The sequence below is a fragment of the Catharus ustulatus genome, chromosome 2 (genome assembly GCF_009819885.2).
Source record: "Catharus ustulatus isolate bCatUst1 chromosome 2, bCatUst1.pri.v2, whole genome shotgun sequence".
Taxonomy (NCBI): Eukaryota; Metazoa; Chordata; class Aves; order Passeriformes; family Turdidae; genus Catharus; species Catharus ustulatus.
Genome location: NC_046222.1, coordinates 337,518 through 362,102, shown reverse-complemented (window position 1 = coordinate 362,102; position 24,585 = coordinate 337,518). Strand labels below are relative to the sequence as shown.

General features: G+C 49.6%; 1 protein-coding gene across 1 annotated transcript; it reads right to left on the bottom strand.

Moving 5' to 3' along the window:
- Positions 1–361: 361 nt before the first annotated feature.
- Positions 362–23,362, bottom strand: PGM2L1 (phosphoglucomutase 2 like 1). The gene is made up of 14 exons (XM_033084440.2): positions 23,035–23,362; positions 16,933–17,100; positions 13,392–13,498; positions 11,332–11,416; positions 11,106–11,189; positions 9,828–10,021; positions 9,013–9,202; positions 8,725–8,822; positions 7,723–7,903; positions 6,194–6,287; positions 5,681–5,810; positions 5,105–5,294; positions 4,782–4,915; positions 362–3,963 (listed from the first exon to the last, which is right to left on the bottom strand). Exons 1-14 carry the CDS (start codon positions 23,143–23,145, stop codon positions 3,861–3,863), a joined length of 1,869 nt encoding a protein of 622 aa, XP_032940331.1. The 5' UTR covers positions 23,146–23,362; the 3' UTR covers positions 362–3,860.
- Positions 23,363–24,585: the final 1,223 nt, after the last annotated feature.

The window sequence follows — 24,585 nt, the reverse complement described above, 5'->3', positions numbered from 1 at the left end:
AGAGCCGAGCCCAGGGGACAGCCCACGCAGGCTGGCCATGGCACGCTGGTAATTAATTTAGTTACTAAATTAACATTTTAATTGACAAGAGCTGAATGTGAAGCCAGGCACTGCTGCCTGCCAGGACCCATCAGCTTCCAGCAATCCTGGCTGCTCCCAGGCAGACATGGCCAGGTCCTGGTGCTCACTGCAGGGACACAGCCCCAGGGACAGCTCCAGCACCGAGCTCAGTGCCAGCAAAAGGAAGCTCTGAACAGCTCCTTGCTCCCAGGCCCTATCCAAGTGGCACACGGATATTCCTGCAAGCCCAGCTCAGCTTCTGGGGCAGAAGTGATGGCTAAAGAAGACAAAGAAACTTGGATTGAGACTATGAAGGGAATATTTTATTACTTAGAACACTTCATTCAGCTAAATCCACATAGCAGTACACAGAAACTCTTCAGAAAAGTGCAAATTCTCACTCTGCATTTGTAATACACCCCATTGTTTTACAGAACAGACATCAGGTAAACAGGAGTACAGATCCAGAACGCCCCAAGGTTCCAGGCAAGGAGAACAATGCAACTCGAGATACTTCAATCACCTTGTACAAAGCCATTCTTGAGCAGAGGGAATCGGGCTGCACTGTAACCACCCAGGTGTCACCATGCAAGGAGCCCCCCTCAGTCTGGGAGAGGACAGAAAGGGGAGGGAAGACAAAACGAAGTGATAACAGTATCAGTTTTAAAGTCAGAGCCCAGCCAGGTGCTCCCTAGAGCAGCACACACAGCCCACCCTGCCCCGGGGGCAGAGCCCATGCTCCTCTGCTGGCTTCCACTGGAGTGGAGTGTCCCACAAACACTCCTATAAGGAAAGGGGAGCTGGAACCCGCCGTGACCTGGCAGGGAGGGCACACAAAGCACTGCCTGCCACCACCAGGGTGCATCTCCCCTCCTCGGAGGGAAGGGCTGGCATTCCAGAGGAGGGGATGAGCAGGGTTCCTCCAGCCCTGCAGTCACATCCTGCGGGGGCACAGGGAGGCAGCACTGCCCAGCACAATGCAGCCCAGCTCTCCCTGCTACACACATTCCCGAGTTAGCAATTCCCTCACACACCCTGTCAGGGGCAGCAGGAGAGACGTGGGCTGCACCTGCAAACACCTGGATGCTCTACCACCACCTGAGCTACCAGCTCAGCCTCACAGACATTCAGCCTTGCCTGGCAAAGCCCTGAACCTGAAAAGCTCCTGTCCCAGGCCCATGGAAACGTGTCACAGACATGGGGCAAACCCAAGCCCTGCAGATTTTATCAACCACTGAACCCCACACACTGGCTGCATGACCACAGCTTTAGCCACTGCCCAGCCTTTGGAAAGGTGTTTTACCTGGAAGCACCTCGGAAACAGCATCCACAGTGTCCTTTGATCTGCTTTCTACTCGAGTCAGAAAAGCCTTTGTTCTTATCTGAGAAGTGGGAACGAGCAGCTGACAGCTCAAGGAAGGTTGTGCACAAACCAAGTGAACTCTAACACGATGCACAACAAAGTTACAGGGCAAGGAAATGAGAATTCCAGTCCTTCACAGTAACAGAAGTAAGGGAAGTGAGATTGGAGGGAGGAGATAAACGAGTTCCACAAATGGAACAGTATAAATATATCAAACAGTTCCAATACAGTAGGAAAACAACAGTAGCAGCAGTTTCAAAACAGCAAATAGTTATTATACCCTGAAAGTACATTCAACGCGTTGTGCCTGCTGCTGCCCTCCCAAAAGCATCACTGCAGCTACAGCTCACTGTCAAACCCAGCCATGGGGAAAACCCCAGGCACACAACACCCACAGCTGGGTTCTCTCTTTAATTAAAGATAGACTATGAACAGTTACCAGCTCCAACAATGCCTACTTGAAAACATTTTCTGCGTTCCTAGCACTCGCCTACTGACACAAGGCAGATCTCTGGGGAGACTAGAGCACAAGCATCACTCACTGATGGGACTGCTACAGCAGCACACAGCTGGGCCCATCACACACACACCCCCCATGCTTTTTACAGTCTTGGCTCAAAATTATGTCCCAAGCCACTTGTTTTCTTCACTACTTGGAGAACAAAAGCCTCGGCGCCTCAGGGTTTAATCTGCTGCCAATGGAAGGGATGGCAAGAGCTCCTTCAGGTTCAGCGCAGTGGTGATGCAGATCTGCACCTTTCCCGGAGAGCTGAAGGCAAAGCTGCAGTCAGAAATGCCTTCCCAGCCCTGCCCAGCACAGACAACAACAAAACCATCCTCTGAGTCCAACTGGGTTCACCTGTTTTCCCCACCACGTCAGTCAAATGTACAATCAAGGTAAAAAAACACAAGCTTTTGGCATTAGATACATTTCACTCAATGGCAGAACAATTCAGAGATACTCTTAAAAAAAATAAATAAATAGCAGTGACAGGTCAGAACTTGTGCAACACAGACCTTCTCTAGTACACATACATTCACAGACACTGAAATAACTCCTCCATGGATATAGTGCAAAGCTGCTGGCAGCAGGAAACCCCCAAACCTCAGGGCTCTCTGAGCCAAGGAGAGGCAGCACACAAACCCACCCTGTGCCATCCTCTGGCACCCAGCTGCGAGGGCATCATCGGGGAGGATGAATTTGGAGAGGCAACAATAGTGGCAAAGCAACAGCTTGAACTCCAGAGCAGCCTGGGGTCTTCTCCCATCTCCAACACAGCTGAAACCCCGCACTCAGCTGCTGCTGCTTCTCTTGACTTGCTGCCAGTGACAGCAGGGAGCTGTCCAGAACCAGCTCCCCTGTGCCACAACCCTGCCTTTACCGCCCAAAAATACAACCACGAGGAGACCTTGAGTATTGCTTTGGGTGGGGTTTTTTCTGGACAATGTGATTAGCAGTCTCACTTGCTACTTGAGCAAAGCGAGAAAACAAATGAGAGAAGTTGTTTAAAATTTACCCTTAAAGAATTATACTGCTTGTAAGTGCTATTTTAACAAATTACCTGACAGGACATGACCAAAAAGAATTTCAAAAATCACAATTTAATAACTGTGCCAGTCATTAATCTCTACTTTCTTCCTCTTTAATACACAGACAAAATGAATTCAGGCCAGCAAAAACCAAGAAGTCACTGACTGGCATTTTCATTCAAAGTGATGAATGCAGAAAACCAAGAAATCTTAGGACCCTTCAGAGATGTGGGACAAAAAGTAGCTACAGAGCCTATGGTAGTCAGAAGGGGCAATTTCACCAAGGAATGACCAAGTTCCTGCTCCTTTGGAAGCCCTGCAAAGGCACCGGGCAACTCCAGCCCCAAGCTGCAGCTGTTGCCACTATTGTGTTTCACTGCCAATTACTTTAATACACACAGAGGAAAGCTACAACGCCCAAGAACACCTTTACTGACAGAAGAATTGTTAAGTAGCTGAAAAATGTCAACGCTTTGCTAAACAAGAACTGCTGAGCTCTGCTTTGATGCTTTTGGAGGTGCAGAAGGTCTCAGAGCTGCAGGGAAGAAACAGCCTTTGTTGGTTTGGAGTGATCACTCCTTTAAAACTCGATTTTCACACACCGAAAAGAGGTGTTGTGGATACCTGAACTGAGCTTTAGACAAGATGTAGCAGCTAAGCTCAGCTGCCTCAAAGGTACTAGGGCAGTTCATTTGGTGTGGGTTAATTAAACTTTTGGTCAAAAGAACTGAAAACTGCAACAACAGATTGTACTCTTTCCTCTGTCCTCCCCTCCTTATCGCAGTTTGGTGGAAAGCCTGACAAAAGAACGCTTCTTTCTTTAGAGAACAAGACTGCAGCAGTTTGAAACACACAGACACAAAGATGAGGCTGGTTCTGCTCCTGGGTCCTCGGTGCCTCCTGGGCTCTAGGCAGAGCGCCAGGTCAGCCCGTTCTTGGCAGGCTCCAGGAAATTCTCAATCAGAGCCTCGATCAGCTTCTGCAGCTCTTCTTCCAGCACACCTCTGTCACTGCAGGAGAGAGCAGGGCCACGTCAGGGGTTTGGGAGATGCATATAGTACATTTATTTATACCCAAATATAAATAAGCAGCAAGACCTGAAGGGGATGGACTTGCTCTGTCGTGTTTCCTGCCCCTGCAGGTGCAGAGAGTCCGAACTGCCTGCTTTAACAGGCTCCTTTTCAGCAGGCATTACCATGGAATCACAGAATGGTTTGGGTTGGGAGGGACTTGTAAAGGTGGTGCCCAGAGCCCTCTAGCGGCCTTTTCCTTCTTTAATTAGATTAATCTCAATTAATGCTGCAATAGTCAGGTGGGCAGGCCCTGGCACAGGGTGCCCAGAGCAGCTGTGGCTGCCCCACCCCTGCAAGTGTCCGAGGCCAGGCTGGAGCCACCTGGGACAGTGGAAGGAGTCCCTGCACACAGCAGAGGGGTGGAATGAGATGGTCTGTAAGGTCCCTTCCCACACAAACCACAATTCCATAGAAGAGGAAACACACCCTGGATTTCCCCCCCTGCCCCTTTTAAACTGGAAAAAGCTCAACCCAGGTGAACAACACCAAGTTCCTTGCAGCAGCTCAGAGTGACACAGCAGACTCCCAGGGAGAGTGGGAACCCACCTGGCTGCAAACACACTGAGCAGCAGCAGCACAGCCCAGAAGGGAGAGCAAAGCCTGGATGTGACAGCCAGACCGGCCTGGCTGGGCACAGGCTGGGCTCTGAGCGCTCCCAGCCCCAACTGCTCTGTGGTTGTGATCCCTTCTAGCTGCAGGTGAGTGGGTTTGCTGGGCAGGCTGCTGCAGGGGAGCCTGGGGAGGGGAAGGCTGACCTGAGCCCGGGCAGGGCACACATCTCAGCGTAGTACTTGATCTTGGGCTCGGTGCCGCTGGTGCGCAGCGTGGCCACACAGCCGTTCTGGAACGTGAACGTCAGCATCTGGCTGTTCCTGCTCACTGGCAGCACCTGCAACACAGCAGCAGCCTCACTCCACTGGGGCAGCACCCGGGAGCTGCAGGAGCTGCAGGCTGAGCGGGTCAGTAAAGGCCATTCATCACTGGGTCACAATGACACCGCATCCCACACCTGCCCCTGCATCCCTGTATCCCACACCAGCTCCTGCAGGCTCTGCCCTGCCCAAAGCCCTGCACTCACCGATTTGTGGTTCAGCTGGCTGCTGTCATAGCCCGTGGTGACGTCCCTGACGTGCAGGATGTTGTAAGCCCCGCAGCACTTGGGGTAGCACTGGGGGCCCTCGAAGTTGCGCAGCCTCTCAAATATCCTCTTGATGGTGGGAGGGTCATAGCACAGGAAATAGGAAGTCTTGGATATGTGATAGCCATACCTACAAGCACATTAATGCTTTCAGCTGGAAGGTTCAGGAGGTTTTGGCACACTTGGTACCCGAGAGATCCCAGTACAAGGTTTAATTGTGACAAACACAATCCCTGTTTTATTGCAGGGATTGTGGTCACTGCCATCCCTTCCACCTCTGCTCTGCTCCAGATCCCTTCTGGCAGTGGGAAGCCATTCCCTGTGTCTGTCCCAACTCCCTCTCCAGCCCCCCTGGGGATGTGTGCACTGGTGATGGGCTGCAATCCATCCTACATCAAAAAACCCACAACAACATCTGAGGGACACAAACACTTACTCATATGTTTGTATTCAAATATTCCTTGGATTACCCCAGCTCTGAAGCAGTAGAACATGTTGACAAAAACCACCACTCACGTTTCATAAATGTCAAGGAGTTTCTGTGCCAGGGTCAGGCCCTGGCCCTGCAGGTAAGTTGCCATTTCAGCAATGACCACAGCTGCACTCACACCATCCTTATCCAGCACTGATGTGCCACACATGAAGCCTAGGAAGAAAAAAGGGATTGTGGAAAAACAACCTGGCAGATTACAGTGATTTACTTGACTGAAGATTTAACCTTTGATCCTGTAAAGGAAAATTGGCCAGCACATGGAAGCTGCTTTATTGCTGCACATGCAGGAGGAATCTCATTAACTCGGGGGTTATAGGGCTGGAGAGATAAGCACAACACCAGAATCAGCAAGTCAGATACAATTTATTATGGGAGTTGGCAAGTCAATTTGATGAGAGCAAAATATCAGTGTTATTAACTACTAGGGAAAAAAATAAAGTACTTTCTGTGTGTTTTATTTCACAGCTAAAATCAGTCCATCCTATTCACATCCCCCCTCAGTTCCCAACAGTTTAAAGGGATATCAGCACTCATACCAATAGACTCCTCAAATGCAAAGAGAACTTCTTTTCCATTATCTAGGAGATTTTTTACTCTGCTTCCAATCCATTTAAAACCAGGGAGTGTTTCCTAAAACAGGAGGGGCAAAAAGAGTGATTAAAATACACATTTTCAATTTCGTTTCAATTCAAAGATAAAAGTACAGCCACTGTTGCCTTCACTTCAGACTAAAAAAATAAAAACCCAAAGAGAAAATATAACAATGTATTTTGAATTTTCTGGCTTTTTGGAAGTGCTTTCCTCAAATTTAAATCTAATTAACTGACAAGCAGAAGAGGGACAGCAAAGAAGCATCACACAGGTCCTGTCTTCAGTCAGGAGGATGAGTCCAAGGCAAAGAGCCACTGGACAGCATTTTCCCAGTGGATACTGAAGTAGGACACGAGTACCAAACCAAGGAAAAAGTGTGTCAGGGATGTGGTGCTCCGAGATCACATCAGATCATCTGTGCTGCTCATCAGATGAGACACAGCTACTGAGGAGGAAAAGCTACAGAAATATAAAAGCAGCACTTGTGGGTGCTGGGAGGGGACAGCACTGGGCTGGGGTTTTTACACAAATCATGCAAAAACAGCCAAAAGCTTAAACAGCATTTCTTGGAGAGAAGGAAGTTACAAATAAAAATTAGGGGGAGCTTTTAGAGAGGGCCAAGAGGTTCAGTAAATTCCTAGTTTTTTCTTTCAGTCAAGTATGTCCTTGTCCAATTAAAAAAGAAAACAAACCAAAGTATTTAGAGACAACCAAATCCACCACAAGGAAGTGATGTTTACCCTGATTAGGCTTATCTGGCCAGTCACTCAAAATGGCCTTCAGAGTTCCTTTCGGTTTTAAATTCCTCATTACTTGGAAAAATATTTACTCCTATTGCCCACAGATTTAATCAAGACATGGATAAACAAGGCCTGGCCCTTTATTTTTGTGCTATGATTTTGGGCACTCTTCTGGCTAGCATCCCACAGAAACCAGATTTAATTTTGATGCAGGAACTGAACTGTCAGTCTGGAGGGAGCACCCCCCGTTTCTTTTTCAGCAAGTTCTTAACCAAGCTGCATTAAAGATCTGAACACACGAGTTCCCCTGCCTGAAGCAAACCCAAATTCAAATCCCCCTGGCACAGGGCACCTGAAGGGCCATTATGCAACCTCCAAGTGCTCCCTGCAAAGCCATCAACACTCAGAGGGAACAGGCAGGCTGCACACACCTCCCTCCTCTCACACACAGCAATTCCTCTCTGGGGAGATAATAACCAGGGCTAAGGTGTTCTGTTATCTGGAATTCAGGTGCTCATTTGTGCCCCTGTCACTGAGCTTTGCCCACACTGATCTCCCAGCCTGAGAACACTGAGGAGATGGAAATCAGGCTGCAGTGGGTCAAAGAACATCCTCTGCCAGGTGGAATCCCTCAAAACTCCCAGCCAAAGCCTGCAAGTCAGTCCCTGCCTACTTGTGGTTCCCTGAGGTCACCAGCAAGGATGGATGGAGAAAACAACACAACCCACACTCACCTCGAAGTGAAATCCCTCTTTGAGGGCAATTGCCCTCAAGATCTTGGAGGAGACCGTGGTTGCCAGCATGTAAACGTTCCTCACATCAGCATCTGGGGAGCAGTTCTCCTTCCAGCAGGAGAACATCCACCAGCCAAACAGGGCAGCCAGCTCATTGCCCGTGAACACCTTCCAGCAGCCGCTGTGGGGAGAGAGCTCTGCACTCCCTGAGCACCCAGGGAGCCAAGGGGAACAATTCTGCACTCCCTGAGCACCCAGGGAGCCAAGGGGAACAATTCTGCACTCCCTAAGCACCAGGATGTGAGCACAGCACTGACAAGCTGCTCTAGGCAAAGCCACTGCACTGACAGGACTCCACACCCACCACACAAGGATTTAGAAGCCCAGAGCATTCTAGCAGCAAAGAAAGAGACCCCTGGGGTGTCCTGGCTGGCAGCTCTAGCACAGCTGAGGGCTCTGATGGCCCAGCAGCAGGGGAACAGCCCAGAGCTCATCCCCACAGAGGGGTCTGTGCAACCTGGACATTGCAGTCAGGCAGGGCCTGCACAACTTTTACTTACACAGCCATCAGAACTGGGGCCTGTCAGTGGGAGAAAAATAATTTCTATTCAATATGGACAAGCAGGGGAAAACAAAGTTCTAAATATTTTTAATTTTAATCAACACATGACCAAAAAAGCCCATGGCAACCACCAAGGAAGGCTTGCCTGATATAAATGAAAGCACAACAAGACTTTGCTGTCTTTGGTAACCACTCAGTTTACAGCTGAGCTTTATTTGGCCATTTACTACTACACCAGTAAATATTTAATCTACTCTTTGCTGAGTGAACTGATGTAAGATGCATTTGGAGCTATACCAAAGGATAAAACCAGAAGTAAAAACATCCATATACCTAAGGGAAAGAGTGGATTGAAGGCCTGTGCCTGGCAACCTTTTGGGAACATTCTGTGGCTCTCAGAACCTTCTCTATGGGAAAATACAAAGGGTCCCAGCACTTACTTGTCCTGCTGCTCTGCCACTGCCAGTCGATCTGCATCTGGATCAGTGGCCACTACCACTTTTGCACCTTCCTTCTCTGCAAGCCTCAGTGACAACTCCTGGTGGGAGAAGGAGGAGAGGGCACAAAACCCCAAAACGTAAGAGCAAATAAACCCACAGCCTTCCTACTTCCATCTAAGACCCAGTGGAGACAAACCCCATGGATTGCCCACATGAACACAGCTGAAAGCAGGCTCTCCCTGCTCTCTCCCTCCCCACAGAAACCTGAGGAAGTAGAAACCAAAATACCAGCACAGACTCTCCTTCCTCAGGGTTTGGGCATTTGACAGTAGAGAAGTCTGGATCTGGATCTTTTTGCTCGGGCACTGGGATGGGGGGCTGAAATCCAAAGGCTTTGAAGGCCAGCTGCACGTAGTCATGTCCCACTCCATGGAAAGAGGTGTGCACAAACTTCAGACTGCTCTGCACGTTCAGCTCCCTGAGGAGGAAACAGCTCCAGTGAGACCCCAGCTTTGTAACAAGGCTATCTTCGTGAGGGAAAGCAAAACAAACTGCAATTCCCCACGGCACTGCTCTGCTGATTCCTGCATCCCTTTCAAAGGAACGACTGAAAGTGCTTATTTTGCACTAGAAATTGCTGGATTAAAGCTCCCCCTGGAAAATGAAGTATTTACCTTGGCTGAAACAGATCAAAGTCTCCCAAGAACAAACTGTTGATTTCTACATCAAACTCAAGCTCTTCCACCACCTTGAAGTGTCATTCCAGGTCTGCTTCATGCCATCCATCCTCCTTTTTTTCTATCTTCTGCCCCATCTAACCTTTAGTCTGAATCTGTCTTGTGCATGTGCACCTCACTTTTACTCTGCATTTTATTCAGAACCCTCAGAGCATGTTCTCTCGCATTAAATGCCCTCCACTGGGGTGCTCCACTCCTAAGGCAGCTGGTTTATTCTCAGCCAAAAGGTTTAATCCCAAGGATGGTGACCCTGGGGTTTAGTGACACCTCAGAACACACTGAAGACTGCCTGCAGTCACTTTCTCCACATGCAACCCACAGCTGACTTAAAAGCAGAACTTGGGTACCTTGTGCTTTGCACAGTACCTGTGGTAGCAGATCTTGGTCAGATCCTGCATGTAGCTGTCACAAATTCTCCTCAGAGGATCCTGCCTGAGGGGACTGGTGTCTACCCGATTTTCATTCCAGGAGCCATTCCATGGTTCAACACACTCTTCTATACATTTTATTATTTCCTTATCATGAGGGGAGGTGATCTGTGCTCCATTTTCCCAATAAACCTGGGTAAGTTGAGGGAAAGCAAGACAGTTTATTTACAAATATTATTAACCTGATAAATTCTTTTAGCTATAGGATTTTACCTAATCTCTGCCTAAGTCATACAGAGAAGTCTGACTGGCTTGATTCCCAAGACATTTGGAATCATTCAGCACGAACCCAGGCTCACAACAGTTGAGATAAGTGGAGCTTACACAGCATCACAAGCTCTTCTCACAAGAGCTGGTATTTACCAACTACAGCTGAAATATCAGCACGTGAGAAACCAGAACTGGGCACTTGTATCTGGGAGTGCTGTGCAAACTGCAACAGTAGAAAGATATCACCTTCTCCAAGGCTGGCATTCCATTTGAAAAAGGAGCACAACTTGTTTTTGAACCCAAAGCAGAGCAGATAAGCAGTGTACCAAGGTCCATGTTTTTCCACAGCTGAACAACTCTAATCTCTAAGCTGGAAACACTCTCCAGAGTGGAAACACCATATCTAACCCTCAACTGGGAAAGTCTTTGTTGAAGACTTAGAGGCCAGTTTTCCCACAGTCTGGTGCCAACAGCATGGCTGAGCTCACAGTGCAGACTCTGCTCAGATATTCTGCCTCTGTTTTCTCCTCAAGATTCCAAAGTGAAGCCACCCATCCCTCTTCAAAGTCCAGAAAATCAGGGAATGACACAAGGTCACTGTTTTATTAATCCACTCTTTGATCATTCCCATCTTCAGCACAGTCTCCTACGGTGTGCATGAACACACCTCAGTCCTGGCTTAGTTTAAAACTGAGTTTTAAGCCTCAGAAGTGAACACACATTGCAGGAGCATTTCTTCAGCTGCTGATCAGACTCTATGGAATGCCACTACAGATTGATGCTCAAGACAGAACTGTGTGCTCACTCATGTTCTCATGACACACCAGTGTCTCAGGCCATGGAAGGATGGGTTATTCTACATAACTTATAATGGACACATAAAAAAGCTTTTTCACCCTGAGGGTGGGGAAGCCCTGGCACAGGCTGCCCCATCCCAGAGGGTTCCAAGGCCAGGGACTGGATAAGGACTTGTCCAACCCCAAGCATGCCAGGCCCTAGGCTCTACCTTGTAGCCATTGTCCTCCTTGCGGTTGTGGGACGCCGTGATCATCACCCCAGCCACAGCTCCCAGCTGCTGCACGGCATAGGGCTGCAAAAAAAAAAACAAAAAGGAGACAAGGCTCACCCAGGGCTCTGACACTGCAGCACTCCACAGTTTCTCAATAAATTGCAGTCAACTCAAATCCCCCCTTAACTGTGCTGGCCAACAATATGAACAAAAGATAACTCACCACGAAGGGGGTAGGGACATAGGTGGAGAAGAAGTACACAAGTACATCTTTGGCCAGCAGCACTGCTGCAGTGAGCTTTGCAAGCCTACAAGAGGAAAAAGAAAATGTTCAGTCACTCACACTCCCCAGGGCAGCCCAGCAGCCAGATGGAATCCCTGCCACCCCCAGGCACTTGTTCCTGAAAGCACTCCACTGCTTTTTGGCTTGTGCTTACCGTGGCATACTGCACACTGCACAGCCAGGGTAAGAGTTCTCAGGCTGCAGAACCTGAGCCAGCACTTCCAGCTGCTGCCTGGACAGTGCAAAGCACTTCAGTTCCTCACCCAAACTAAGCAGATATCCCCCACACAGCTAGAGAACCCACGGCAGAACACTCATCCGCTGCTCAAGGACACAAACAGCTTCCCAGAGAGTTTCAAGTACCAGATGTCTGCAAAGAGCAGTTTGGAAAAGGACTGGGTGTCCCACACAAAGCTTGTTTGCAGCCATGCTCAGCAGCTTCAGACAGTGTCCAGGCAGCAGATCTGTTCCCACAATATATTTCTGCAAAGCAGCACCCCAGGATGTTTAGACACAGACACAGTGCCCATAGTTCTAAATCTCACTTTATTATAAACTTGCCCTTTCAAGCACCAGGGAAGCTCATTCTCTTTCCAGGTAGCTGATATCAAACTTTTTTAGCAGTCAGGAGATAAAGGGAATTCTCAGAGTCAAAACAGATGAGCTATTAAATGGTGTAAGCTCACCTTGCTCCCTTGTTCTCACAGACAAGCATTCATCCTGACTTCCTTCTCTCCATCACCAGCAACCCAAGCTGCACTGACTCAGAATTTCACCACAGCACCTGTCAAATGTCACCTGAAACCACCTGGAAGAGTTTGAGAGCTCAGCCTGGAGCTGAGGCTACTGAATCCTGCTTGGTTTACAGCAGTTTAATTCCAGGACACAGCTGGACCACCTGGCATTCCCCAGGCCCTGCTGCCCAGGACACAGAGCTGGAACAGCACTCTGCTCCCACTGGAAACTCTTGGTGGGGAGTTCAGTGTGCTTTCAGCACTGCTGCAAGGGTGCATGACCCCAGGGACAGGAGGGACACAGCCAGAAGTGAGGTGCTGCTTGGACATGTGAAACAGAGTTCCCACCAAGTCTGTGTTCCAGGTGTGTGTGGCCACAGAGGAACGTCACTTACAGCTCCCCATGTCACACCATGCCTAACCCACACAGCCTGGGCTTGCAAACTGTCACAGAGCAGCTTAAACCCCTCGTGCCAAAGCCTGGGGGACAATGGGCTGCACATCCCAAAGCCCAGGGGGAGGAGAGAGCCACTGGATTCTGGGCTCTGTATTACCAAGGACTTCTTCATCCCTAAAATATTCAGTGCTACAAAATTAAAAATAATCCCAAACTGTTAGTTAAAACAATAACTACAATAATTAATTTCTCTTTACCTAATTAGCTGCTGGGCTGGCTTTTCTGCCAGCATGCCATTACCACAGGTGTCTTGCTCCCCAGTGACAATCTCTAAGATCCCTCAGACAGCTGAGGAAGCAGTTTTCTCCCCTTACCTTGCAAAGGGCACAATTTGTCATTGCTGGAAGTCTACATTTTAAGCATTCCAGGTATAATCCCCTCAAAGTGAAAATACACTGGGTTACAGCAGGCTGCAGGTGGAATTGTTCTCCCCCAAGCAAGCTTAAATCAAGTGAGAACAACAGTATTAAAAGTGCATTAATATTCAGGGGTTTCCAGCTGGATGCTAATACTCTGAGTTTACCTCCATATTCAAATTTGTCTCCAGGCAGACTAAGCCTAATGTTGTTGTGCACTCAATCTGTAAATTCTGTGGTGGAACAAGCAGCCTTAGACTCCTCCTTTGCTGGCAAACTGGTACCACAAAGGATTTAGTCCCAGCCTCTCCTCATCACTGTTTGAATGTACTAAGGGACAGCAGGGAGTGTGCCCAGCTCATCACACACAGAAAGGAAAAGTGCTGATAGGACAGAACACATTTAAAGTCACAATTTCATTTCTAGTCTTGCAAGTGTAATCAATACTCATACTTCTTACTGCTGCAGTTGCTGGTGACCTGACCTCGTGTGTCATATCCAACAACAAAGCCTCTCTGCTTAAAGTCTGAAAAGTTCCTCTCAAGGTACTTGTAGATCCCCTGGAGGGAAAAAAAGACAAGAGAAAAGAAGAATTAGCTGGACTGCAGCACACACAAACATTAAAGGTGATGTTCCACAACGGATGGATAATGTCAGTAGGCAAAACACAGCTCAGACACATCAATAACAATGTTCACAAAGCAGCAGTGCTTTTCCCCCAGTGACCACTGAAACAAAGCAAGTAATCACAGAAACTGTAGTGAGAAATAAAAGTGAGTAGGACAACAAACCCTCAAGAAGCAAACACGTTTTCAATCTATATTGTTTCATTTAGTCAAATCCATTTTCTCAAGACTCAATTGAGAAAAATCCATATTTTGGACGTCCATCCCCTCAGGCAGTGTGAGATGTGTCAGCCTGTCTTTGTCCCTCTGCCCACAGTACAACTCCAGACATTTTCAGCACTGTGTCCCAAGTGCTAGTCCTAAACTTGCCTTAAACCAGGGAATGGTTTGGGTGGGAAGCTCAGCTTCTCCTCCAGTTTCCCTCAGAATCACAGATTGTAGAGGCTGGGAAAGGATGTGCTCCAAAGTGTGACCTGCTGGGCACTGGCACCTCTTTGGAGAGCCCTCTCAGCTGCAGACTGGGAGGGATTTACAGAGAGGGATATGTTTATTCCCAAAATAATTAACTCTTTGAGCAGTGGCAGGTCTGCAGGCTGTGCCATGGCAGCATCACCTGCTGGAGTCACCCCCACAATGAACCCAAAACACACCAAGTGCTCACCCTGCCCTGACTGCCTGCCAAGAACTTCCATTCACAGCTGCAAAGAGGGAAGAGAGGAACGGGAAAAACTCCTCAAGTTGACCTGAATAACACCTAAAGACATGGACAGCAGATTTCTTGTAACAGATCCCTGATTTAGCCTAAGGTTCTGCATGAAGAAAACCAGGAATGTCTTTCTGCCACGAAGCAGTTCGCTTAAAATTCATCCCTTAAGCTCAGCCACAGACTCCACAGCTGGAGTTAACTCAGTCCTAAGGGACTTGCTTGCTATCCAAACATCTTTATGAAAGCTGCAGGAAATAAAAGTAAATCAATAAGTGTCAGTGAGGAAATTAATGCAGAGCCTCTTCATTATCTCAACTCTCCACCTCAGCTGCCACCAATCTTCCTCCAGGTGCCCCAATGGCAGTTAAGAATTCCAGCACCTCTGGGGTAAAGTTCCTTAAAGAATTTCTATTACCCTTTAGCAAGATTCAGGTTTCGATAGTGTCCCTAATTGCTACTGCCATTAAATTTCTACCATTTCTAAACAAGGCCAAGGTGCATCTCCTGGTGATAATTAACAGCTCATTAGCAGATCTCAGCGCACACACACCTGTAAAAGGGCCTCAGATCCAAGCCAAAATTCTCTTCAGGTGACTGAAGTATCACAATTCCCTCTCCCACAGTTCTGTTCAGGTCACTTCCTGATGCAAAACCCATGGAACAGAACAAGCCTACACCTACAGCAGGTCCAGTCCCTGATGCTCAAAAGAGATGTGAGGGAACAGTGATGGTATAAAAAATAAGACCCAAAGATCTTCTGGTTTTGAAATCCAGAGGGGTAGGAACAGCTTTGCAAAGTTCAGCATTTAATTTTCCCATCTTTTAGCTTTGCTCCTTAGGCAGCAGGAAATTCCTTGATGCAGAGGTGGCTGGTTTAGTCACTGTGGAGATCAGTGACAGGTTTCTTTCCCACTAATAAAAGCACCTGGACATGCATCCAAGGAGGACAAAAGCCAGGGAATCAGGGCTTTACAGGGAGTTTGCATACTGGCAACTTTCAGCAACTGCTGAACACTCTGTACCTGCCTGGATCTGACTTTGCACGATACCAGTATAATCAAATAAAAAAAACCCAGATCAAATGAAGGGCACAGAACACACACGCAGCTCCACTGCAGCTTATTTTACCTGGAGGAAGTGTTAATTACACTCAGGTCTGCTATTTCACTGGCCATTTAATCCTGACCCAGCTTAAGGACAAATCCAGAGAGCCAGGGCTGCCCATGCTCAGCAGAACTGCTCCTGCCCTCAGCTTTGGAACAGGAGTGCTCAAACAAAGATTAAATCTGCTGCAGTTTGCCTCAGAAACAAGTTCCAGCCCACTTCCCAGAGCCTGTTTTTCCCAGCTCCACACACAGCTCTAATAAACAACTAAAAATAGCAGCTGTGCAGAGGGAGCACACGCACACACCCCCCGTCTGTAACTCCCAAAAAGCAGCAATGCCCATGAAATGAGCTTGCCAGCACAAAGCTCTCCCTCTCTGCCAGGAATGTGGCTGAGCCAGCCTAAGCCACAGAGGGACAGCGAGGGCCAGCACCTCCAAACCCAGCAGCAGGGAAAGGACTCCCAGGAGCTCCCTCCGCTTCCAGGAAAAGAGGGCTGGCTCAGGGCAATCCCAGCACTGCCAACAAGACACTGACTTCTCCATCCCCTTCCCCAACTCCTCAGTCTGCTCCCACTGCATCCACCCGGAGCTGCTGGTGCCAGTACAGCATTCCTGGCAGGGCAGGCTGGCACTCCTGCTTCAGGAAGGAGGAGGCAGCATTCCAGGATGTGTCCAGTTTACAGGTCAGACACCTGAAGGAAGCTTTTGGTTAGACCCAAGGAGATGCTGCAGAGCAAAACAGTCAGAGAGGAGGCTGGGCTCCAAACCAACACTCCAACACAAAACCTCCATAAACAGCACTGGAATTTGGCCTCTCCACAAGAGTGTGGGCTCCAGTTGTACAACTCTGACAATATCAGCAGCTTAGGAGAGTCCCAGCTGTTTTAAGCACATCCCTCCATCCCAGGCCAACAGAAAGCATTATCTCAGCCACGTGTCCTGAGGGAGGTTAGAGCATCAGCCTGCAAAAAAAAAAAAAAGCTAAAATGTTTAATGCACAGAATCAAATGAGAGGTTTTACCAGCCCTTGCTAAACCATGTAATGAAACACCTTTGCTCACATGGCTGAAGCACCATTTCTACAAAAAGTATCTGTCAAAATAGGTAAGATTCAGTTTTGTCAAACACTTCACTGATTTTTCAAGTGCAAGAGTTCCAAATATATCATCAGCTCATTCTCTTTTCAACACTCAGGGCTAGAGCTGGGCACAAATAACTGTTTAAGTGTGTGCAATATACTCAGCCCATGATAAAGACAAAAGCAAAGGCTTATTCACTTTTTTGGTTGGGGTTATTTCTGTTGCTTCATTTTTTACAAATACTACCAGTTCTTATGGCAGCTCATAAGATTTTGTATCTCACAGCCCATTCCCCATTCCAGGGCTGTGTGATGGATCCCCCAGCCCAGCCAAACCTCTCCAGGCCACTCCATCTGCCCGAGCAGCGAGCCTTCCACGCTCCCGCCCAGCTGTGGGATGTGGGATCCCAGCAGGATGGGAGCTGATCCCGGGGGCAGGGGCCATGGCAGGGGCTGTGGCAGGCCGTGCCCAGCTCACCTGGGTGGACTGGATGACGGTGAGGTCGTTGATGTAGCAGAAGCCAGCGCCCATGGCCGAGCGCAGCCCGGCCGTGCCGAAGCTCAGCCGGCAGCACAGGCGCTCCCGCAGCTCCTGGTGCTTCCCATCCTGCAGCAGGCTCTCGATCTGCTCCTTGGTCTTCTGGTTCTGCAAAACACCAGTGAGCCCTCCTTCAGAGCCTGACACCAGGGGCTGAGCTGCCACACTCACCAGTCCCCAGTAAATCCCGCAGCCAATGCCTCCTATCCCATAAAACACACAGCCTCCTCTGTAACTCCTCTCTCCCACCCTTCCCACATTATCCTGATTAACTCGAGATCCAGGAGCCCTTGCTGCCACTGACGTGGTGATGTGATTGCCAGGCCACTGAGACACGCTCCAGCCCCTCTACATGTTGGGAACAGGTTTTTCCAAGGCAGAAAACACAACTCAATAACACAACTCAATTCCCAATCGCTGCCGCTGGAGGACAGAAAAATCCCAACTTCAAAGCAGCGTTTCCTTCCTCCCCACCCACAGGAAACAGGCACAGTAAAACCGTGGGGATCACAGGGTGCTCTGGCTGGAGGGGACCCTGGAGATGACCCCATGCCAGCCCCTTGCACTGGAGCAGGCTCCTCAGCTCCAGAGAGCTGCTGCTTCAAGCAGGGCGCCAGGGAAAGGTTAAAGGCAGCTGGAATCTGCAGGGAAGGGTGAAGCACCCCTGACATTTAAAGCAGAGGTCAGCCAGCTCCAGCAGCACTGGGAACATGCTCCACACACAGGGGGAGGCTCCTCAGGACTGTGCACACTCACTGGAACAAAACAATCAGTAAAACACATGGAAAAACCTGAAACCATCCCTGCAGCTTGATAACAGACCCTGGACAAGGCAAGTGAATTTCAAATAACTTTATTCCTGTGTGCTCTAAAATAAAGGCAAGTCACCATTGTCCTGGATGGCCTGGCAACCAAAGCAAGACACTGCTCACTACACAGCCAAACACAGGCCTAAAGAGAAGCCAAAACAATGGGGCACAATAGATATTAAATTGCAAAAGTGAAAGTTTCTCTTTCAGCTGTTCGCAGGCAGCCAACCAGAAAACAAATGAGTGATGTGAAAAGACTCTAAGGCAAGAGCATTGAAAAGCTCATTTCACACTATCATAGTGCATGGGTTGCTTTAAAATACAGTTATTACATTACACAGCATCCTCTGCAGCTTTTTAGGACACACCACATTGCTTCCCTGCAAAAACAGAACAGAAATTACACATTCCACAGTTTATGGAGCTTTGCAACACTGAGGCAATACTCAAGCAATATAACAGACACTTTAAAAATAGATTAACAAGCATTTTTCACTGAAACTCCTTAATTTCCTAAGGAATAAAAATGACTTGGCCAAAACAGCACACAAACAACATTTTCATCTGCTCAGGCCACGCTCTGTTAAGCTGAAGTTACAGAAAATAAAGAAGGAGAAAAAAGTTACAAGTGAAAATATCCAAGCTTTCTACAGATGACTGAAAACCCCAGGGCCAACAGAAAGAGGGAAATCTACAGGAGTGGGTAAATCCTGAAAAACAAACAAACAAGGGGTTTTGCCGGTTTGCTTGGCAGTTATGAAATCAAGTCACCCATCTGAAGGGTTTTGTGAGGGTTCATCTTCCCAAGTGCAAAAAAAGAAAAGTTCCTTAGAAACTTTAAACAACAGGATTTGAATGATTACTATCCTTTAAAAACAAACAAACAAACAAAAAAGAAAACCAAAAACAAACAAAAAAACCCAACCCTGATACAAAATTGCTTAAAGTTTCCTGTCTTTAGCAGAAACAAACTAGGCTGCTTGTTACAAAAATAGCCATTCCTTTAAAAAGCAAAGCTTGAAGACATCCCTGCATGCCAACGGTTCTAACAAAGCAATTCAAATTCCCAGGAGTGAAGGGCTCACCTTCTTATATTTTCCTTTGCAAAAAAAACCAGAAAACCACAACACAAACTCACACTCTCAAACCACACCACCAGCACCACAATTTCTATAGAAAACCCAAACATTTATTTGACCACCCTCCAAGAACACTAGGAACACTTCAACTTCAATGTGTCTTCATTATAGATGGATAAATAATGATGCCTCTTACAGAGATAATACATGTGTATATAAATAAACCAATAATAACAATGTGTTGTAATAGATGCATAATATAAATGTATGGTAGAGCATATAGTAGATTTTTTAATTAGATTATGTGTATATTATAAATTATGTGTACACAATAATGCCAGTGACCCAGTACCTACAATGACAATATATATAATATTATATATAATATAATTATTTTATATATCATATAATTATTTATATCATTTATAATTATTTATATTATTATATAATACCTCTCCTCGCTCCCCATGGTGCCTGTACAGCACATCTGCCCATGTTCAGCACACACAGCACAGCCCACAAGGGCCAGGCCGAGGCCACAATCAGCAGCCACCAGCTCCTGCTCAGGGCCAGCCACACAGGAGGTGACAGATAAGGTGACAGTGGCCTGGAGAGGCTGGTGCCACCTGCACACACCCTGCTGGGGCAGAGGGGACAGCAGGACACCCTGGGCTAGGGATGGGCCAGCTGCCCTGCCACAGGTTCAACATTTGGAGCAAGTGCAGAATCAAAGACAAGGGCATTAACCGAGTATTTCTAACAGATCTTTCACACCCAGTCATGTTAATCACGTGTACTTACCACCAGAGTTAGGTTTCAATGCTAACACCCTGTCAAAATAACTGGCCATTTACTACTCACAGCAATTCCTGTTTGTTTTGCTGAAAGAAGGGGAAAAGTCCCAGGTTGGTTTGAGTTTCAATGAATTTTTCTGTGGCCTTCATTTCCCCAAAGTTATTGTTAAAAATTCACTTTTAACTCTTAATAAGCAAAAATATTGCAAGTCAAACGACTGGAGTAAGTTACTGGTCTCAATTTCCTCCTGGAAAGCATCTCAAAAGCCACAAAAATCAGAATAACCCTGAGGGACACCCCCAAACCACCTCAGCAGCAAGGAAGAACCCTCCACACCACAGCAGAGACAATGACACTCGGTCCATGAATTAGTAAAACCCAGGGAGAACGCAGTGAATGGCGCCCGCACAAACAGCTCCTGGATAATTAATTCCAGCTCTCCCCCAGCTCAGGTGGAGCTCAGTGCCTCCAGCAGCCAGAGCTCCTCCCAGGTAGCCCAGGCAGGAGCAGAGTGTGCACAAAGGCTGCTCTGAGCAGCTGGCCACACCAGCCAGGCTCCTGCTGCAGACTCAGGCACGTGGGGAAGCACAACAGGAAAATGAGGAAGTGCAGGAAAGGGAATTAGAGGGAGAAAGTGGGGAACAATGACTGATTGTTCACACACTTCGCCAAGCAGGATCGAACAGAAGGCGCTGCCTGGTGTCCCCAAGCCTGGCTCAGGGAGGGTGGGAAGGGGGAATGCCAGGATTAGCGAGGATGCTGCTGAGAAGGGGAGGAAAGCAGGGCACTCACCCCGGGCTTCAGGAGAGGTGAGCACCAGCACCAAGCCACAAAGGGCAGAGAGCACAGCTCTGGTAATTAATTACAGCAAGCAATTTCCAATTAAGTTGGAGGACAAAAGCCTCCCACAGCTGGGAGCTGAGTGCATGGATTTTTCCTTGATCAGAGGCGACAAACATCCCTGCAGCTGAGGAAGATGGGGGTGGGAAGGGGGGCCAAGCCTGATAAGCAGCAAATATGTGAAATATGGTCTGTGGTAAAATACAAGGGCATTGGATCAACAATCCCTGCTCCTGCCACATTTCCTGGTCTCTCCCTGCCTTCCCCTCCCACAACACCTTCACCTGGTTTGTTAACACCTTTCTGAACCACCCCTGGCCCCAGCAAGCAGCCCCCAGCCCTCCTCTCCTCATCCAGGAGATTTTGAGAGGTCCAGCTTCCCAGGAGCTCTCTTGGAAACCTCTCCAAGCAGTTGTGAATTCTCCAAGTGCAAGCAGCCTAACAGGAAAGGTCGTGTTTGTCACCTAGGGAGGCGAGGGCAAACAGGTACACTCACACTGCCCCTGCAGTTTGGATTTCACCTGTGAATTGCAGCCCTGGAAGGAGCTCTAGAAATGGGGACGTCCCACTGGGGTCAGTTTTAACCCGAGTGTTTTTTCCCCAGGGGAAATCCACACAGTTTTCAGGAAAGACAAAACAACCTGTTAAAAACAACAAAAGCCTTTCAATATACTAACAAGCCATTACTGATAAAAAAAATAAATAAATGACTGGAATTCAGCCTGGGTTATGAAATGCATTATCAGGAATGCTATTTCCTTCCTGCACTCCTTCCCTCCCCCGTGCCACCATTCCCAGGGACTGTCACAGCAGCAGCTCCGAGTGCAGAAGGTGCAGATGGCACCTGTTAATTTCTGCAAAGCTGCAAGGAGAGACCATGTTCCCGAGCAGGAGAAAGCTCAGCTCAGAGCCATCAGGTGGCATTTGCTGCAGCTCTCCTGCCTTGATGCTGGCAGGATGGAATTAAAGAGGAAGCAGCACCAGCACACCGGCAGTCCTAGTCAATAAAAATAATGGCAAAAGAAGTTCAGGAGAGAAACCTAAAAAATAAAGGAAAAAGCAGTCAGAAGCCTAAGCCACTGGGGGGCTGGTGGTTCACCCTCCCCCATCACCAAGGTATTTCTTTAAAGCACAGGCCATGATGATTGCACAAATCAGCTGCAAAAAAAAACCACTCAAAAAACCAAAGTAACCCTTTCAGCAACAGGACAAGCAAAATACCCTCTAACACCACACTTGTCACAGGTTTGGGCGGCTCAATCCGAATTAACCAAGCCTGCAGTGCTCTTGACTGCGTGCTGGCACTGAAAAGAGAAGGAGAATGATGGAAGCTGGCTGTTTCTTTCCTGGGGAGGGGTTAAAGTCAGGCAGCTGAGGGAAACAGACTCATGCTGCATTTTAATGAGCTACTCATCCATCCATCCCTCTCTCCTGCCTGCTGGCCACTCCAGCAGGCACCAGGGAGGGAGCAGGTGGGGCAGGTACCAGGATGGCTCCATCCATCCATCCATCCCTGCACAGGTGAGCACAGTGCTCCAGGTACCAGGATGGCTCCATCCATCCCTGCACAGGTGAGCACAGTGCTCCAGGGACCAGGATGGCTCCATCCATCCATCCCTGCACAGGTGAGCACGGTGCTCCAGGGACCAGGATGGCTCCATCCATCCATCCATCCATCCCTGCACAGGTGAGCACGGTGCTCCAGGGGCCAGGATGGCTCCATCCATCCATCCCTGCACAGGTGAGCACGGTGCTCCAGGTACCAGGATGGCTCCATCCATCCATCCATCCATCCCTGCACAGGTGAGCACGGTGCTCCAGGGGCCAGGATGGCTCCATCCATCCATCCCTGCACAGGTGAGCACGGTGCTCCAGGTACCAGGATGGCTCCATCCATCCATCCATCCATCCATCCATCCCTGCACAGGTGAGCACGGTGCTCCAGGTACCAGGATGGCTCCATCCATCCATCCATCCATCCATCCATCCCTGCACAGGTGAGCACGGTGCTCCAGGTACCAGGATGGCTCCATCCATCCATCCATCCCTGCACAGGTGAGCACGGTGCTCCAGGGGCCAGGATGGCTCCATCCATCCATCCATCCCTGCACAGGTGAGCACGGTGCTACAGGTACCAGGATGGCTCCATCCATCCATCCATCCCTGCACAGGTGAGCACGGTGCTCCAGGTACCAGGATGGCTCCATCCATCCCTGCACACGTGAGCACGGTGCTTCAGGGGCCAGGATGGCCCCATCCATCCATCCATCCCTGCACAGGTGAGCACGGTGCTCCAGGTACCAGGATGGCTCCATCCATCCATCCATCCCTCCCTCCATCCCCGCTCAGGTGAGCGCCGGGCGGGCACAGCCGCACCTTCCCCGCGCGGCTCAGGGATCGCTCGGGCGCACCTGCCGGAGCCGGGGCACGTTCCAAGGGCAGCAGGGAGGGAAGCAGGGAACCAGGGAGGGAAGCAGGGAACCAGGGAGGGAACCGGGGGATGGCCGCCGCTCGCCCACCTTGTCCCAGCTCAGCCACTGCCACACCGCCTTGTCCAGCTGCGCGTCCCCGGTGCTGCGGGCCACCAGCACGTTGGAGTTCACGTCCCCGGGGGCTCCGCAGTCGCCCATGGCCGCGGGAGAGGAGGAGGGAGGAAGGAGAGGATGAAGACGGAGAAGGCACCGCTTCTTCACTCCGCCACGCCCGCCGCCGCAGCGCGCATCACCCGGGAGGGGAGAAGAGGCGGAGCAGGACGAGGGGCGCTGGGCGGCTCCGCGGGGCCGGTTTTTACCCGGCGGCGATTAACGGGGAGCGGCCGCTCGGGCTGCTCCTCCTCCTCACCCTCCTCCTCCTCACCGGGCCCGCCCCCGCCGCGCCCCCGCCCCGCCGCATGACGGGAAATGTAGTCCCCGAGGCGCGGAAGGGACGCACGGCAGCCGGGAGAAACTACAACTCCCAGCAGGCTCCGGGAGCGGGGCGGGGCCGAGGGGCCGAGGGGCTGAGGGGCTGAGGGGCTGAGGGGCTGAGGGGCTGAGGGGCCGAGGGGCTGAGAGCTGAGGGGCTGAGCGCTGAGCGCTGAGGAGCCGAGGGCTGAGGGGCCGAGGGCTGAGGGGCTGAGAGGCCGAGGGCTGAGGGGCTGAGCATCCTCATCCGACAGAATATCCCAGCCCTGAGAGCATCCCAGTCCCACACAGCATCCCAATCCCACAGTATGTCCTCGCAGAGGTTGCCATAGTGACAGCAGGCACTGCAGAGGGATCGAATCATGGGATCGCAGATGGTTTTGGTTGAAAAAGTCCTTAAAGCTTATTTCATTCCCACTCCCCTGCCGTGGCAGGGACACCTCCCACTGTCCCAGGTGCCCCAATCCCAGTGTCCAGCCTGGCCTTGGGCACTGCCAGGGATCCAGGGGCAGCCACAGCTGCTCTGGGTACCCTGCGCCAGCCCTGCCCACCCTCCCAGGGAACAATTCCTGCACAATATCCCATCCAGCCCTGCCCTCTGGCAGTGAAGCCATTCCCTGTGTCCTGTCCCTCCATCCCCTGTCCCCAGTCCCTCTCCAGCTCTCCTGGAGCCCCTTTAGGCACCGGCAGGGGCTCTGAGCTCTCCCTGGAGCCTGAAATGGATGAAAGATAGTAGAATTATCCTTCTCTCCCATGTCAGCACATGATTATTCCCCTCATGGAGGATAAAACTTATTTCCTTACCAGGAATAACTGCAGCACAGAGGGTTTGATACATCCCAGGGTCTCACCAGTGCACTCCACACTGGGCAGTGATGATTAGCTCCCAGAAGTTTCCCTGTGAGAAGGCTTTGGATCTCTATCTCCAAGGCATCCCATGGCAGATGCCAGACAGCCTGAGCAGCTCCAGAGCAGGGCAATCATGGAAAAAGATTATGGGGATACAACTTAGATCACGCTGATGGAGATGTGCTGTGTTGGCCTGGAGAAAACACTGACCTCGTGGGAGATGACAACTGAGGGTTTTGAGGGTGTTTGAGGGTTAATCAGCCTCCAGAAGAATTTTTAAAGCTGATTATCTTCCTCCAGGAAAGTTAAGCCCGGTCC

Coding starts and splice junctions, on each gene's coding strand:
- PGM2L1 (XM_033084440.2), bottom strand. CDS start 23,145: ATGGGCGACTGCGGAGCCCCCGGGGACGTGAACTCCAACGTGCTGGTG. Junction 5,295..5,680: donor CTCCTTGACATTTATGAAAC/GTGAGTGGTGGT, acceptor ATGTGCTTGTAG/GTATGGCTATCACATATCCA. Junction 4,916..5,104: donor GCCAGCTGAACCACAAATCG/GTGAGTGCAGGG, acceptor GCTGTGTTGCAG/GTGCTGCCAGTGAGCAGGAA.